Source organism: Diaphorina citri, unplaced genomic scaffold (genome assembly GCF_000475195.1).
Source record: "Diaphorina citri unplaced genomic scaffold, Diaci psyllid genome assembly version 1.1 scaffold576, whole genome shotgun sequence".
Classification (NCBI taxonomy): Eukaryota; Metazoa; Arthropoda; class Insecta; order Hemiptera; family Psyllidae; genus Diaphorina; species Diaphorina citri.
The window spans coordinates 122,247-140,512 of NW_007378010.1; the positions used below are offsets into that span (position 1 = coordinate 122,247).

The 18,266-nt window shown below is 38.7% G+C and overlaps 2 protein-coding genes and 1 long non-coding RNA gene across 3 annotated transcripts; 1 reads left to right on the forward strand and 2 right to left on the reverse strand.

Annotated features, from left to right (window-relative positions):
• Positions 1–46: 46 nt before the first annotated feature.
• LOC113467878 lies at positions 47–1,761 on the reverse strand. Its single transcript, XR_003391811.1, has 2 exons — positions 1,493–1,761; positions 47–975 (listed from the first exon to the last, which is right to left on the reverse strand). It is a non-coding gene; the product is annotated as an uncharacterized LOC113467878 (long non-coding RNA).
• Positions 1,762–3,679: 1,918 nt separating this feature from the next.
• On the reverse strand, positions 3,680–6,433 carry LOC103510239 (GPI transamidase component PIG-S-like). Its single transcript, XM_026824342.1, has 5 exons — positions 6,316–6,433; positions 6,053–6,075; positions 5,532–5,732; positions 4,058–4,944; positions 3,680–3,828 (listed from the first exon to the last, which is right to left on the reverse strand). The coding sequence occupies exons 1-4, from the start codon at positions 6,430–6,432 to the stop codon at positions 4,767–4,769; spliced, it is 519 nt and encodes a 172-aa protein (XP_026680143.1). The 5' UTR covers position 6,433; the 3' UTR covers positions 3,680–3,828; positions 4,058–4,766.
• Positions 6,434–7,262: 829 nt separating this feature from the next.
• LOC103510240 (moesin/ezrin/radixin homolog 2) lies at positions 7,263–16,477 on the forward strand. The gene is made up of 7 exons (XM_008474886.2): positions 7,263–7,268; positions 7,886–8,015; positions 8,836–9,041; positions 9,402–9,629; positions 10,141–10,350; positions 16,107–16,343; positions 16,412–16,477. The coding sequence occupies exons 1-7, from the start codon at positions 7,263–7,265 to the stop codon at positions 16,475–16,477; spliced, it is 1,083 nt and encodes a 360-aa protein (XP_008473108.2).
• Positions 16,478–18,266: the final 1,789 nt, after the last annotated feature.

Sequence of the window (18,266 nt, forward strand, 5' to 3'; positions counted from 1 at the left end):
TTGATATTGTTCCTGAACTTTTATTGCAATCGGTCCAAATTTTTACTTGTCACAATACTAACCTCAAATCTTTTTTTGGGAAGTATCTAAAATTCTAAACAGTCTGTGCCATTTTATGAATAGAATAGATAAATGAATACTTTGAGAAACATTTTCATATTGATATTGTTCCTGAACTTTTCCCATTCCTAAACTCCCCCCCCCACCCCCCATACCCTATGCCCTTTTCTGACACAGTGCTCTAAAAAAAGTTTCCAGAACTTATATATAATGACTGCTGAAACCCTCCAAGAGATTAAAGTTTCCTCCCTTCAAAATTGATTAAGACAATGATACCGTTGAGGGGTTTGACATGAAAACAACTTGAGGTCTGTAAGACTTAAATAGGTTATAAGTTGCTCTTTGCATTGAATTCTACTCTTCACAGTTGGATATTTTTTTCAATTTTCTGCCACATTCCCATGCCCCCCTACTGTTCAATTCCCTCCTTTCCTCTCACCAAGTAATTCTTATCACAAATCAATGGAATAAGTTTATTTGTTGCTGGCTCTTTTATTTATTATTATTATTATTATTATTGATACACTTGGTAAAACCATTCAAACATTGGAAATAATTTTATTAGAGGTGGAATTAAGAACTCTTGGAATTAAGAACTCTTGGCTTTTTTTTTATGTGATATTTTCAATTTTATTTCAAATTGCAAATTTAATGGGCAAAACAGCCAAAAAAAAAAAATTAATATACAACAAAAAAGCTATGCCTTTTATTCCCACCTCTAAAATTCTTTTCAAATCCTTATCACATCTCCTCTCCTTCTCTCACCCTTATCACTTCTACCCTCCTCTTCCTCTTTCTATAAGCATATGTTTTGTGCATGTGTGAATGGGAGGTAGTTATATTAATTTGTGTATGTGAGATTCTATGTACCTAAGTACCTTGTATCTATGTGTCTCGTATGCAAGTCTAATGTACCTACGTATGTACTGGTAATCTTGCACTTGGGGTGAGAACATTGAGAATGCACGTGAAAAAGACATGTTTGTGTAATGTGTATGTGCATATGTACTAGATACCCATGTTTTGGTTAAATGCAATATTTACATGGTCTATGTAATAATCTAATAATGTACCTATACATACTATGTTGTTGTTGTACTTAGCGGCTTTAGCTTTTTCCGAATGGTGTTGGCAGAGTAAAGAAAAGACATCTTTTTGTATCTGCCATACACCGGGGTGATGGTCTCTAGCCATGTTTAATTGGCTCGTCCTGAACCACAGTCAACCATCGTGAGGACTTGGGCTTATTCTTTAAAAGCAGGGAGAACCCTTTGAAACTGCCTACTGCCAGAATTGAAACTGCCAGAAACTTTGAAAAGCCAGCCATACTATGTAAAATAAATTGTAATTTTTCTCTAGAAAAGTCCATTAGTATCGTAATTTTCGTGTAAAATTGTGTAAATATCTCAGTTCATATGCAAGTCTAATGTACCTATGTACTGGTAATCTTGCACTTAGGGTGAGAACATTGAGAATGCACTTGAAAAAGACATGTTTGTGTAATGTGTATGTGCATATGTACTAGATAGGTACCTATGTTTTGGATAAATGCAATATTTACATGGTCTATGTAATAATCTAATAACGTACCTATACATACTATGTTGTTGTTGTTGTTGTTGTTGTTGTTGTTGTTGTTGTTGTTGTTGTTGTTGTTGTTGGTGTTGTTGTTGTTGTAGCGGCTTCAACTTTCTCCGAATGGTGTTGGCAGAGTAAAGAAAAGACATCTTTTTGTATCTGCCATACACCGGGGTAATGGTCTCTAGCCATGTTTAATTGGTTAGTCCTTGTGGTCTTTGGAGGTGGGTGAGGACTTGAGGAGACACAACACAACATGTACTTCCCATTTAATAGTTGCTGAGCACACCCAAAAGTAACCTGTTGATGGTGGGCATCAAACCCAAGACCTTTGTTCCAAGATAATTACTTTTTTCAGAACTCAGAAGGCATATAAAATTCCATTTGGATTGCTTGACTGGACTATTAAGCTAACGGGCTGTTAGGGGGGCTATAGAGTATGTTGGTGAAACCCACCCTAATGATGATCCCCACTCAATACACCTTGATAACATTCACAAGTTAACTGGGACTTGAACCACCAACCCTAGCTTCAAAATCCAATGCATTAACCATCTACATCACTGAGATTGGTTTCACCATTACAAAACTAGGGGTGGAAAGAGTTTCTGCTTAACTTACTTCAAGGTTGAACTCTAGCTCTGCATCCAAAGTGCAGACTTTGACGGGAAATGATTTTCCACTCTTCTTGATGCGGAATGGTGCCATTGTATATTTCATCACTCAAAGGGACACCATGTCAAGATCACCAGATGAGAGTCAGTGTGTCGGAAAGAACACAAAATGTCAGTGTGGGTTCAAAGGACACATCAGAAAAAGGATGGGTCAAACAGAAAAGGAATTCTTTTTATTTTCCTTTGATAAAAATCTCTTTCAGTCCAAATAAAACAACCACAAAAAACACCAAATTTTGCAAAACAAAAGACGCGTTCACACTTCCTACTTTTCGTATCGCTAGTAGGCTGTGTTTGACCTACCGATCTCTTTCAGTCCAAATAAAACAGAACCACAAAAAACACCAAATTTTGCAAAATAAAAGACGCGTTCACACTTCCTACTTTTCGTATCGCTAGTAGGCTGTGTTTGACCTACCATGGGCTGTGCTCTATGTAAAACCCCTTCAAACTTTACGGATGCAAAACGCAGTGCACTTTTAGGAACCGATTTTCTCCTTTGTAAGCGCCAGGTCGCTGGTTCGATTTCAACCCAGAGCGAACTTTATCCTGAACAGGTAAGATTTTTTTTCTTCTCGAAACGGCTGGCTTTGTTCTCTTCGATTTTGGAACGATAAAACCTCCCATATTACTGTTTCTGCTATTGAAAAAAAATCTAGGTCTAAAAAAAAAATAACCTCTAGAACTGTTGAGGTTGAAGGCAAAATGAAAATAAAACGCATGGTAACCCCTTAAAATAATGTCATGAATGTGAACCACAAAAAACACAATTTTGCAAAACAAAAGACGCGTTCACACTTCCTACTTTTCGTATCGCTAGTAGGCTGTGTTCACCTACCATGGGCTGTGCTCTATGTAAAACCCCTTCAAACTTTACGGATGCAAAACGCAGTGCACTTTTAGGAACCGATTTTCTCCTTTGTAAGCGCCAGGTCGCTGGTTCGATTTCAACCCAGACTCCAGAGCGAACTTTATCCTGAACAGGTAAGATTTTTTTTCTTCTCGAAACGGCTGGCTTTGTTCTCTTCGGTTTTGGAACGATAAAACCTCCCATATTACAGTTTCTGCTATTGGAAAAAATCTAGGTCTAAAAAAAAATAACCTCTAGAACTGTTGAGGTTGAAGGCAAAATGAAAATAAAACGCATGGTAACCCCTTAAAATAATGTCATGAATGTTGCACTCTTATTTTAGATTCCTTTGGTTTGTCTTTTTTTTTAATAACATAAAAGAAGTATTTCATGATTCAAAACATCTTGATTTTGTGTAGGAATAAAATAAAAATACGATGTGTTTACCATTCCTTTGGTTTGTCTTTTTTTTTTTTAATAACATAAAAGAAGTATTTCATGATTCAAAACATCTTGATTTTGTGTAGGAATAAAATAAAAATACGATGTGTTTACTAGACAAAAAAAAAAATACCCTACACACATATTGGTAGAAAACCTACTCACCTATACAGTATACAGAAATACAGATTACTTACAAGAAAAAAATTAATACTAGGTACCTACCTACTTAAATATAAAGGGATATTAGGAATGACAATCTTGCTTTTCTGTGCACATCAAACTCTCACCGCCGTCAGCCTTGTAAGCGCTAGGTCACGCGTTCGATTCCCGTCCGGGGCGATATCCTAAACCCAAAAGGTTCGTTCTCGGAACGTCTAGCTTTCTATCCTGTCCTTCACTCTTCAATTTCGGGACGATAGGACCTCCTCGACCTTAATACTAGGTACCCTACCTACTTAAATATAAAGGAATATTAGGAATGACAATCTTGCTCTTCTGTGCACATCAAACTCTCACCGCCGTCAGCCTTGTAAGCGCTAGGCCACGCGTTCGATTCCCGTCCGGGGCGAACTTTATGCTAAACCCAAAAGGTTCGTTCTCGGAACGTCTAGCTTTCTATCCTGTCCTTCACTCTTCAATTTCGGGACGATAGGACCTCCTCGACCCAAGAGATTCGCATAAGCTTAACCCAACTTTTAGGGCTGTTTGCTCAGCCTCAGATTTGTGTACGTATCCACAAAAAATCCTCGACCCAAACAAATTCATGGCTTTGCCACAAAATAAATAGTCCAAATGGGGGGGGTTAGCTAAAAAAAAAATAAATAGCTTAGAATTAAAAGAAAGAAAAAAAATCCTTTTCTTCCTTAGATCTCTCAAGTTTTCTCAACTTCTTTTCACACCAACAACTTTTTACTTTACATATTATAGGTATAGGATAATCCTCTAAGAAGGAAAGTAATGCATTTTAAGCTGTATTTTACTATGTAACTTTTCTCAGTCATCATACGAAATTTCTCTTTGGACTAGTTTGGACAATGACCCCCTCCCACACCCGCTGCCAGTCCAAACTAGTCCAAAGAGAAATTTCGCATGATGACTAAATAAAAAAAAAAAGCCACATAATAAAATACAGCTTTTCTCTCCTAAACCTAATTTCAAATTCAGTCTTCTTTCTCGTCGGCGTTGTCATACAGTTGTGTCTGATCCGGTATACACGGCAGCTGAATATGTTGCAGCACATTCTCAGGCAGCTTCTTCTTGACCCAGTCAATAATTGCGTGTAGGGATAAGATCACAGGAATCATCACTGGGAGAAACAGAGGTATGTAAACTGCATACCTGAGGAAAGAAATGAGGAAAAATTATTATAAATCATTGTTTTATAACGGGCCAAATCAGTGGATACAGAGTGTTTAAGAAAAAAGCGATAGTTCCTAAATGCGAACTTTGAATTAATGTTTCACCGCTGTTTTTATTGCGTAGCAATGAAACAACAGCTACATTAGACGCATGTGGTCTGTGTCGTAGCATGCCAATCCCGCAGTATGCCTCAGATGGGCAATAAGAGACACAATACTTTTCATTTAGATGCGGGGTCAACACGAGAACACTAGAAAGTAATCCGTTAAAATATTTGCGATCGAAAAACGAGTGCAAATTTTTGTAGTTGGTGGGATTCGAACCCGGGACCTTTTGCATAGCAAGCAAGTTGATTAAAAATATTTATTAAAAATTATTAAAAAAATAATCACGAAACATGTCCTCATACATTTAAGGCAAGGAGAATAGCAATCTTTTGGCATAACAGTATTTTTTATCACTAAAATTTAAACAAAGGTCAATTATTAGGTATTAATCGTATGACATTTATTTATTTCAAGTTTACATATACTATAGAGATACAAAGGTCAATAACAATCACTTACTTCTGATCGTCGGGGAAGTACAATAGGGCGAGGAGGGAGGGGTGCGTGAACGCGGCCTCCGATTGGTTGAACGCCTCCCGGCTCAAGGTCAATGCTGATCCAAGGTCACTCAGATCCAATGCTGATTGGGTGTGTTCAGCGTGCTGCACCGCGCTCAACACGGCGTCCCCCACCTGGGAGGTTATCACGATATTGCTGATCCTGATCGTCGGGGAAGTACAACAGGGCGAGGAGGGAGGGGTGCGTGAACGCGGCCTCCGATTGGTTGAACGCCTCCCGGCTCAAGGTCAATGCTGATCCAAGGTCACTCAGATCCAATGCTGACTGGGTGTGTTCAGCGTGCTGCACGGCGCTCAACACGGCGTCCCCCACCTGGGAGGTTATCACGATGTTGCTGATCTGATCTAGGAGTTGAAAAAATCGCATTAAATAAAATAGTACTTTTGATATAATAGTACCTTTTTTAGCATTAAAATTTTGATTAAAAAGGTGTTGGGAACAGGATCTGAGAATTGCTGATCTGGTCTAGGAGTTGAATCAGCGACTGGGGGGAAAAAATCACATTAAATAAAATAGTACTTTTGATATAATAGTACCTTTTTTAGCATTAAAATTTTGATTAAAAAGGTGTTGGGAACAGGATCTGAGAAAAAAAAATCACATTAAATAAAATAGTACTTTTGATATAATAGTACCTTTTTTTAGCATTAAAATTTTGATTAAAAAGGTGTTGGGAACAGGATCTGAGGGTGAAAATGAAAGGCCTAATGAGAATCGGACTTACACTGAGAGTCAATTTAGACGAGGTGATTTGCTCCACAGTTCTAATCCGGAACAGGGCATCGATCTCCCAATCCGTGAGTAAGGCGGCGTTGTATGGAACCACGTCTATGTCACTCATCTGAAAAAAAAGTGGCGTTGGGTTTTTATTTTTATTTTTTAAAAGATGAGTGCTTCATCGCCGTTTTTATTTCGTAGCAATGAAACAACTGCTACAGTTTGGACACATGTGGTCTGTGTCGTAGCATGCCCATCCCGTAGTTACGTAGTATATCCCTCATATTGTATTAAGTAAGTATCAATAGCTAATGAAAGAGCTCAAAGATGTGTGATTTTGATCTGACTCCTTAATTGAGTAGTCCACTAAAAAGAGTAGTTCTTTTTTAAAACTCACTCACTCGCACATCTCTACCATGTAGTGAGTTACTCACCGTTTTGGCGTTCTTAACACCCAGGAGTTGTTTGTTTAGCTCTACAAAAAGGAGCTGCCCAAATGAGCAATGACTTTTTTTTAAGATTAGGGTTCGGTAATTATGAAGAAGTCACGTCCGTAAAAAGGAAAACTCCTTCTTGCATTTAACCTAACCCTATAATAACTAGGGTCACTACTCGTTTGTGCCAGTTCCTTTGGTAGCAATATTCCACGGACGTGACTTCTGCACAAGTAACGAGTGTTTCACCACCATTTTTTTTTTTAGCAATGAAACAACTGCTACATTGGATACTTGTGGTCTTTGGAGGTAGGTGAGGACTTGAGGAGACACAATATGTACTTCCCATTTAGTTGCTGAGCACACCCAAAAGTAACCTGTTGATGGTGGGCATCAAACCCAAGACCTTTGTTCCAAGATACCTAATTACTTTTTTCAGAACTCAGAAGGCATATAAAATTCCATTTGGATTGCTTGACTGGACTATTAAGCTAACAGGCTGTTAGGGGGGCTATGAAGTATGTTGGTGAAACCCACCCTAACGATGATCCCCACTCAATACACCTTGATAACATTCACAAGTTAACTGGGACTTGAACCACCAACCCTAGCTTCAAAATCCAATGCATTAACCATCTACTGAAATTGGTTTCACCATTACAAAACTAGGGGTGGAAAGAGTTTCTGCTTAACTTACTTCAAGGTTGAACTCTAGCTCTGCATCCAAAGTGCTGATGATCCCCACTCAATACACCTTGATAACATTCACAAGTTAACTGGGAGTTGAACCACCAACCCTAGCTTCAAAATCCAATGCATTAACCATCTACATTACTGAGATTGGTTTCACCATTATAAAACTAGGGGTGGAAAGAGTTTCTGCTTAACTTACTTCAAGGTTGAACTCTAGCTCTGCATCCAAAGTGCAGACTTTGACGGGAAATGAGGAGTTTTCTTTTTTATGGTTGTGACTTCTGCATAATTACCAAACCCTAATCTTAAAAAAAAGTCATTGCTCATTTGGGCAGCTCCTTTTTGTAGAGCTAAATAGCTCTATTTTTCATTGTTGTGGCTTCTGAACTAAAACCCAAAAGTCTTCCATGTGTATAATCAAATAATCACCTAATTTTTGTTTCTTTTCAGTGGAGGGCAACAGGGAGAGATTTGTTTGACCTTGTCTGTCGTACTGTTGGCCTGAGAGAAACATGGTACTTTGGTTTACAATATGAAGACAACAAAGGATTCATAGCATGGCTCAAGTTGGACAAGAAAGGTAATTATTTTCAGTAGCCACAACAATGAAAAAGAAGTCACCTTTTTGTGTTCAACCTAACCCTATAATAACACTGGTCACTGCTTAGTTGTGACAGCTCTTTTTTTTTTAGCAATTTTCCATTCACTTGACTTTTGAACAAGTACCTTATTTTCTTACCCTGGACAATAGTCTATGTAATACCAACCTCAGTATTGCAGTGGTTAGCCTGATAGACTTTGAATCTGGAGGTTGGTGGTTCAAGTCCAAGTCATTAAATTTATTAGTGTAGTGGGGAACAATATTTGTGATATTTCAAAGTAGAAATGCTTGAGAGAAAAAAAAAGATCAACTGTTAAGTAAAATAGGTAATAATAACAGGAACTGCCATGCTGAACTAACCCAAATTCTTTATGTTTTCAGTCCAAGACCAAGGAATCTCAAACCAATGCACTACCCCATTTTGGGTGTTAAGAACGCCAAAACGGTGAGTAACTCACTACATGGTAGAGATGTGCGAGTGAGTGAGTTTTAAAAAAGAACTACTCTTTTAGCAATTTTCCATTCACTTGAGTTTTGAACAAGTACCTTATTTTCTTACCCTGGACAATAGTCCATGTAATACCAACCTCAGTATTGCAGTGGTTAGCCTGATGGACTTTGAATCTGGAGGTTGGTGGTTCAAGTCCAAGCCATTAAATTTATTAGTGTAGTGGGGAACAATATTTGTGATATTTCAAAGTAGAAATGCTTGGAAAAAAAAAGATCAACTGTTGAGTAAAATAGGTAATAACAACAGGAACTGCCATGCTGAACTAACCCAAATTCTTTATGTTTCCAGTCCAAGACCAAGGAATCTCAAACCAATGCACTACCCCATTCATGTTTCTTGCCAAATTCTATGCCGAGGATGTTGCCGAAGAGTTGGTGCAAGAGGTGACACAGCATTTGTTTTTCCTCCAAGTCAAGCAGGCTATTCTCTCCATGGACATTTACTGTCCACCAGAAGCATCTGTGCTGCTTGCATCTTATGCTGTACAAGCTAAGGTATTTTTTTTTTCTTTCAATCTCATAAAAGATTTTGAAATTTCTCCTTAGGACCTTTCAATCTTGTCCCATTAGGATAAACACAGTATATTCTCTTCTATTAATAGTCTGGTTGGAGGTCTTTAGTTAAGATACCAGCCTGAAATTTCCCTAGCTAAAAGCAAAGGTTGAATGCAAAGGGCATCTACTCATAAATTTTTTGTTGTTGGTTGTTGTCAAAAGAAAATATCAGCTCAAAGCAATCACCCCAGGGTTGATTGAGAGGCTAACAAAAAACGCTGACCCTGTTTGACACTGGTAAATTCAAAGAAAAAAAGAACATCCTATTCTATTAACATGTTTCCTATCCACTATTCATAGTATGGTGACTATGATGACAGTACGTACAAGCCGGGGATGTTGGCCAGTGAGGATCTGCTCCCCCAGCGAGTGATTGATCAATACCAGATGACTCCGGAGATGTGGGAGGATCGTATTAAGATCTGGTATGCTGATCATCGGGGTATGAGTCGAGACGAGGCCGAGATGGAGTACTTGAAGATAGCGCAAGACTTGGACATGTATGGAGTCAATTATTTTCCTATTAGTGTAAGTGCTCATGTAGTTTAGTATACTATAATGCTTTATTTAGATTGTCGTAGTACATGTTTCTTCATAGATTTGCATAAGCTTAACCCAACCTTTAGGGCTGTTTGTTGCTCCTACACCTAAGCCTCAGAGTGGGGTTTTTGTGTACAGAGTTAAGCAATCCCTTGATCTTAACATTTTAATTATTTTAAACCACCTTATTGTATATATTGGTCTTTGGATCTGGAGGTTGGTGGTTTGAGTCCAAGTTATGTAAAAAAAAAAAAAAAAAGGAAACTAAGGGGAGAACCAACAAAAAAATGCCAAATCGTCGAAAGAAAACTTGAAACCTATATTTTTTTTACCGCGAAAAAAGTAACTAAGTGGAGAACCAACAAACAAATGCCAAATCGTCGTATGAAAACTTGAAACCTATATCTTTTGTACTGCGAATAAAGGGACCTTCTAGTCCTATCCTAGTAGGATAAACTAGGTCTATTCTAATCTATTTTCAATTTCATACGTTTTTCAGAATAAAAAAGACACGGATCTCTGGCTGGGTGTGACGGCTCTCGGGCTTAACATCTACGAGAAGGAGAATAAACTTACGCCCAAAACGACGTTCCCCTGGTCGGAAATACGGCATATTAGTTTCGATGATAAGAAGTTCATTATTAAACCTGTCGATAAGAGCTCGCCCAACTTTATTTTCTTCTCACTCAAAGTCCGAATGAACAAACTGGTATGTACATACTACTGATTAATTTCTTCTAAATGATGAATCTTACGTATTCTTGAGAGTTCATTGCAACGGTCAATACATTAATTAGACTTACTTCATCATGGACACTCGTTGCTATCTTGAAAGCCCAGAAGAGGTTAGAGTTAGTTTCACCGATGTATGGACCTTTGTTGCAATCTGGTTGTGTACATGAAATCTTGTAAATCACGTTCTTGTTCTTCCTTTCCTCACTTGTTTCTGGCGTGTTTATTAACTCCTTGCTTTCGATCCTAGATGCTTCTAGAGCGATAGCTTTCGTCAGGATCTCGTTGAATGTAGTCGCGCTGGATTGTAGAATTTGTCTTCTTTCAATCTCATAAAAGATTTTGCAATTTCTCCTTTCAGTCTTATCCCATTAGGATAAACACAGTATATTCTCTTCTATTAATAGCTTGGTTGGAGGTCTTTAGTTAAGATACCAGCCTGAAATTTCCCTAGCTAAAAGCAAAGGTTGAATGCAAAGGGCATCCACTCATAAATTTTTTGTTGTTGGTTGTTGTCAAAAGCAAATATCAGCTCAAAGCAATCACCCCAGGGTTGATTGAGAGGCTAAGAAAAGTGTACGTGAAATCTTGTAAATCACGTTCTTGTTCTTCCTTTCCTCACTTGTTTCTGGCGTGTTTATTAGTTGTGCAATTTTTCTTTGGGATTGGGGTGGTGTCTCATTATGCGACCCAAAAGTATTGAAGTTTGCGACATACCCATTCACTACTCCACTGCACATAATAGGGGACACTGTCAGCCCAGTGGTAACGCGCTTGCTTACCGTGCAGAAGGTCCCGGTTTCGATGCCCACCTTCGACAAAAATTTGTACTCGTTAGCTTTATTGGTAGCGCGTCTGCCTTCAAGACCAAAACCATTGAAAATCGGCTGCTTGTTTCAAAAGATGTGAGTTTTTCGTGTCTGCCCTAGAGAAAAGTCCAAAAACGATGTCCATTTTTGGAACTGGACTAAAATATCTTACTATAACTAAAAATACAACTTCCAAAATCTTGACCAGCACCTAAGAGCTACCTATGTCTATAACTGATGAGTTTCGATAAGAACGAAACGCGTCTTAGGCTGCTCTCAGGTGTTGGTCAAAGATTCATTAGATTCAGACCACTAGTGTCGCCACTTACCTCTGACTTGGTGATGGCGTCAAAGTTGGGTTGCAGATAGTACTGTTTGCTTTAAAATGTAAGGTTTCCAGAAGTTTGTTTTAAATCTTGGATCTCTCGCAAGTCGCATTGGCTTAAAGAACCTTGTACCTAAACGCTAGGTCGCGGGTTCGATTTCTGCCCAGGCCAGACTTTATCTTGAACAAATAAGGTGCGTTCTCCGAATGGCGGAAGGCAATAATGGAAAAAGAGCGAGAGAGAGAGAGAGAGAGTAAGGGGGAAGAGAAAGAGAGAGAGAAATAATACCTGCGAATATTAGAGAGAGAAAGAGACTCTCCATAGTAATGCATTTAATAAGCTACTTAGGCAAGTAGGTACCTTGTAATAAATAATGGAGAAAAAATTTAAAAGAGAAATAATTTTTAATGTGAAAAAGAAAAAAAAAATCTTTTTCATTTAATTTTATTCTCTACCTATTCCTATTGTTCTTTTTACGTAAAAAAATCGAAATTAAAGAGAAATGAATGGAATCAATCAAATTTATGTTGAACATCTTGACCCTCTCTCTCTCTCTCTCTCTCTCTCTCTCTCTCTCTCTCTTTTTCTTCTTCTTTTTTCTTCCCTCCCTTTTTCTCTCCTCTCTCTCTCTCTCTCTCTCTCTCTCTCTCTCTCTCTCTCTCTCTCTCTCTCTCTCTCTCTCTGCCAGCCTACTTAGCTTGGAGGGTAGCGTGTCTGCCTTGTAAGCGCCAGGTTGCGGATTCGCTTCCCACCCGTGGCGAAATTTATCCTAAACAGATAAGGTTCGTTCTCGGAACGCCTGGCTTTCTCCTATCCTGTCTTTCTTCTCTTTTCGCTTTCGGGACGATAAGACCTTAGCAGTTACAGTTCCCTCTGTCAAACCTCTTAAAAAAATCAATGTGTACTCTCTACTCCCCCTGTAGGGGAACACGGGACAAAATGGCACCTCTAGTGCTTATGAGGTCCTAACTAAAAAAATAAAAGTCACACAGATATGTAATTTTGTAACAAAATAAAGCATAAGAAACTGACGGGACACCTTTAGTAAACGGGACGGGTGATTCTGGAAACATAAGGGTATGATTGAGCTAAAAATCAAGTAATTAAATAGCTCGTTAAAAGTAACAAACAAACAAACAAACATAAGGGTATGATTGGAATTTTTCAATATTTATTTATTTGGAAAAGTCAATTTCAATTTCCTTCGGGTTAAAATTTGTAATAATCTAATCTAATAAATACATAATTGTTCTCATGTGATCAGTCCAATGTTGGTTATGGCTCTTAAAGCGACGGACAGAAGGAAATCGACCTTCCCGCTCCAAGTCTCCCGATGTTCTGACTGTAGGGAGATGCGACGCCGATTGGCAGCCCCCAGACTGGGACTGGCTGGTCCCAGACCGGGACTAGCAGTCCCTGGTCCCGCGGGACTGTCGGTACATGCTTCTACCTCGTCCATTGGGGGAGATAAACTGACGGGACACCTTTAGTAAACGGGACGGGTGATTCTGGAAACATAAGGGTATGATTGAGCTAAAAATCAAGTACCTAATTAAATAGCTCGTTAAACGTAACAAACAAACATAAGGGTATGATTGGAATTTTTCAATATTTATTTATTTGGAAAAGTCAATTTCAATCTCCTTCGGGTTAAAATTTGTAATAATCTAATCTAATAAATACATAATTGTTCTCGAAAAAACGCTGACCCTGTTTGGCACTGGTAAATTCAAAGAAAAAAAGAACATCCTATTCTATTAACATGTTTCCTATCCACTATTCATAGTATGGTGACTATGATGACAGTACGTACAAGCCGGGGATGTTGGCCAGTGAGGATCTGCTCCCCCAGCGAGTGATTGATCAATACCAGATGACTCCGGAGATGTGGGAGGATCGTATTAAGATCTCAAAAAACGCTGACCCTGTTTGGCACTGGTAAATTCAAAGAAAAAAATAACATCCTATTCTATTAATATGTTTCCTATCCACTATTCATAGTATGGTGACTATGATGACAGTACATACAAGCCGGGAATGTTGGCCAGTGAGGATCTGCTCCCCCAGCGAGTGATTGATCAATACCAGATGACTCCGGAGATGTGGGAGGATCGTATTAAGATCTGGTATGCTGATCATCGGGGTATGAGTCGAGACGAGGCCGAGATGGAGTACTTGAAGATAGCGCAAGACTTGGACATGTATGGAGTCAATTATTTTCCTATTAGTGTAAGTGCTCATGTAGTTTAGTATACTATAATGCTTTATTTAGATTGTCGTAGTACATGTATAATTGACCTTTGTTTAAATTTAGTGATAAAAAATACTGTTATGCCAAAAGATTGCTTTTCTCCTTGCCTTAAATGTATGAGGACATGTTTCGTGATTTTTATTTTTTTAATTATTTTTAATAAATATTTTTAATGAACTTGCTTGCTATGCAGAAGGTCCCGGGCTCGAATCCCACCATCGACAAAAATTTGCACTCGTTTTTCGATCGCAAATATTTTAACGGATTACTTTCTAGTGTTCTCGTCTTGACCCCGCATCTAAATGAAAAGTATTGTGTCTCTTATTGCCCATCTGAGGCATACTACGGGATTGGCATGCTACGACACAGACCACATGCGTCTAATGTAGCTGTTGTTTCATTTTGCTACGCAATAAAAACAGCGGTGAAACATTCATTCAAAGTTCGCATTTAAGAACTGTCGCTTTTTTCTTAAACACTCTGTATCCACTGATTTGGCCCGTTATAAAACAATGATTTATAATATTTTTTCATTTCTTTCCTCAGGTATGCAGTTTACATACCTTTGTTTCTCCCAGTGATGATTCCTGTGATCTTATCCCTACACGCACATTCAAAGTTCGCATTTAGGAACTATCGCTTTTTCTTAAACAATCTGTATCCACTGATTTGGCCCGTTATAAAACAATGATTTATCATATTTTTTCATTTCTTTCCTCAGGTATGCAGTTTACATACCTTTGTTTCTCCCAGTGATGATTCCTGTGATCTTATCCCTACACGCAATTATTGACTGGGTTAAGAAGAAGCTGCCTGAGAATGTGCTGCAACATATTCAGCTGCCGTGTATACCGGATCAGACACAACTGTATGACAACGCCGACGAGAAAGAAGACTGAATTTGAAATTAGGTTTAGGAGAGAAAAGCTGTATTTTATTATGTGGCTTTTTTTTTTTTAGTCATCATGCGAAATTTCTCTTTGGACTAGTTTGGACTAGCAGCGGGTGTGGGAGGGGGTCATTGTCCAAACTAGTTCAAAGAGAAATTTCGTATGATGACTGAGAAAAGTTACATAGTAAAATACAGCTTAAAATGCATTACTTTCCTTCTTAGAGGATTATCCTCGGGATTGGAAGACAGTTCTAATGTTCAGTTTGTTATTTTCCCGTTTTATTTTTTCTTAAAGGTTTTGAACGTATGGTATGGGCATCGTTGTAATTGGTCTTGGTCTTGATTGTTGAGGAGTTTCGTTTTTGTCCCATACTTTTCTTACGTATTCTTCGGGGTAATTGTTTTCTTTTAGTGCTACGATCACTTTGTTTTTCTCTTCCTCTAGACTTTCCTGGTTTGTGCAAATCTTTTCCGCTCTTTTCTTCAGTGTTTTGATCAATCCTTTTTTGACACTAGGGTTACAGTTTGAGTTGTAATTTACGTAGGTATTCGAGTGAGTAGGTAGGTTTTTTGTATACAGAAAGTTCTATTGTTGTGGGTGTCTTTCTCGTTATTAGGACGTCCAGGAATGGTATTTGGTTGTCTCTTTCTATTTCTTTGATGAACTTGATTCTGGGATGTTTTGTGTTGCAAAGTTCAAAGAATGTGGCAAGGTTGTCCATGGTGTCAAATATTAAAAAGATGTCATCCACGTATCTTCTGGGCTTTCAAGATAGCAACGAGTGTTCATGATAAAGTAAGTCTAATCCTAAATGATGTTCTAGAACTGATATTTGGGACCACAATCTGAGTCCATATTTAGTTCAAGTTAAACGATTTTTCCATTTTGTTTTTTACTTTTGTTTGATAGAGTGAACTGTATCTGAGATTATACACTGGCTAGGAAAACAGTTCCCCCTTTCTTAGGAGGTTTGATCGAGAAAACTCTAACTGCTAGTGCTAAGGTCTTATCGTTCCGAAATCGAAGAGGGAAGGACGACAGGATAGGAGAAAGCCAGCCATTCCCAGAATGACCCTTATCTGTTCAGAATAAAATCCGCCCTGGGCATGGTAAAAAAATAGGTATGTTCGATAGGTACCTATTTGGTAAAAAAGAAGAAGAGGAAGAAGAACGGGTGGTTCTCTTCTAAGAAAAGGAAGAAGAAGAAGAAAAAAAAACTCATTAAATGAAAAAGAGAAAAAAATATACGTGGGCGGAAATCGAACCCACGACCTGGAACTTAAAAATAAAATAACCTATTTGAAATCTTTTTCCAGATCCTGGACCTGTGTATCGGGAATCACGACCTGAAAAAACTCATTAAAAGAAAAAGAGAAAAGAATATACGTGGGCGGAAATTGAACCCACGACCTGGAACTTAAAAATAAAATAACCTATTTGAAATCTTTTTCCAGATCCTGGACCTGTGTATCGGGAATCACGACCTGTTCATGCGTCGGCGCAAGCCGGACACAATGGAGATCCAGCAGATGAAATCTCAGGCCAAAGAAGAGAAATCCCGTCGGCAGATCGAACGAAACAAGCTCGCCCGAGAGAAACAACTGAGAGAGGCGGCAGAACGAGAGAAGTGCGCGATGGAGCAGCGACTGGTGCAATATCAGGAGGAGATTCGGCTGGCCAACGAGGCATTGGTGAGTAGAAATGTGTAAAAGTGAGCGAGCGGGAGGCTGCGGAACGAGAGAAGTGTGCTATGGAGCAGCGACTGGTGCAATATCAGGAGGAGATTCGGCTGGCCAACGAGGCATTGGTGAGTAGAAATGTGTAAAAGTGAGCGAGCGAGTCAGTGGGTCAGTGAGTGAGTTATGAAAGTTATAAACTCAGTTAATGTAGGGTATCAACCAAAAAATTGCAATCGTATTTTGATTTGCAAATATATCTATCAATCATTCAATCCATAGGGTTGGTCTCTGGTGTTCTCATGTTAACTGAGCAACTAAATGAGAAGTTTTGTGTCTCTTATCGCCCATCTGATGAGGTACATAATACGGGATGGTCATGCTACGACACAGACCACATGAGTGTAATGTAGCAGTTGTTTGATAACTGTGAAATAAAAATGGCGGTAAAAAATAAATAATACTCTTCTTCTTCTTCGCCTATTCCCGTGTACAGACGGGGTCAGCGTTTTTCGTCAGCCCCTCAATCAGCCCTAAGGTGATCGCTTTTGGGCTGACATTTGGTTTTGGCTACAGAATTTTACGAGGGGATGCCCTTCGCACTCAACGAGTGAGTTATGAAAGTTATAAACTCGTAGGGTATCAACCAAAAAATGGCAATCGTATTTTGATTTGCAAATATATCTATCAATGCATAGGGTTAGTCTCTGGTGTTCTCATGTTAACTGAGGAACTAAATGAGAAGTATTGTGTCTCTTAACACTCATTTAAATTACATTGCCTACAGGACATTCGGAAAAAAAAAAATCGTTTGAAAATCACGACAAATAGGAACGGGGCTTAACAACGGGGATCTCAATTTACCCCACGACCTGATTATTTGATGCTGTAGGTATAGTGTATAATAGGTTCAAATTCCAGATGGAATTTCAAACAAATTAGAGCTCCCAATTCTTTTACTCTTTTCATTCGTTTTTCCCTCGAAAGCTATTTCCGACGAGAAATAATTCTTGTGAACATTAATCGAGAAATAATTCTTGTGAACAATCCAGTCAAGTGAAGACCATGTCCAGAAATATGTATATTACTGTTTGGTCATTCACTCACTATTAGGTAGACCTGACAGGTACACCTGATCAGGTCCGCCTGTCAGATCTACCATACACACTTTCATGTAGACCTGACAGGTATGGCTGAAGAGGTCCACTTGTCTGGTCTACCTGATAGTAAGTTGCTGGCCTTTTGATTTTGTCAGGTTTTGATGTGTAGATATAAAAATATCAAATGGCTTTCAAAATCTTCCGATCGATCTTAATTCATGTGTAAGGCTTAGTCCCCGAATTCGCTCAATGAGCGAAAAAACCGCTCACTCCGCGGAGTAAAAAATGCAAATTGCTCAATCCTCGAAATTCGGCAATTGAGCAACTGTAAATAGCTCAGTCCACGGACTGGATTTATGAAAAAGCTCAATCGTCGAAATCGGCCATTGGCCACCATGAGAATGAAGAATAAACTGCTCACTCTACGGTGTGGAAATCAGAAATACCAGACCGCGGATTATGCGTTTTGAAAAATGTTCAAACCCCGAAGTCGAAGAGCCTGAGTGCATGAGATGCGTGAAGTTAGCTAGAACGTGTAACAAAATGCATTACCAATTCAATCTTCGCTCGTTTTTTTTTTTACTAATTTAGGTACTAAGGTTTTGAAATGGGAGGAAACCAGTTGGGTCAAAAAAAAAAAAAAACATTTTGCTACCAGTTGAGTCCCGAATTCGCGATGGGCAGTGATTAGTTGCCAACGCCAATAAATAATTCATTGAGGTGAGGGTGACGTGAGATCTTTGAAGAGTTTACTTTCAGTCCTCAGGGATAAAATAGGTTTACCTAGGTATAGGTACCTATACATAGAAATAGTGAAAGGGCAGTAGAAACCGTCATC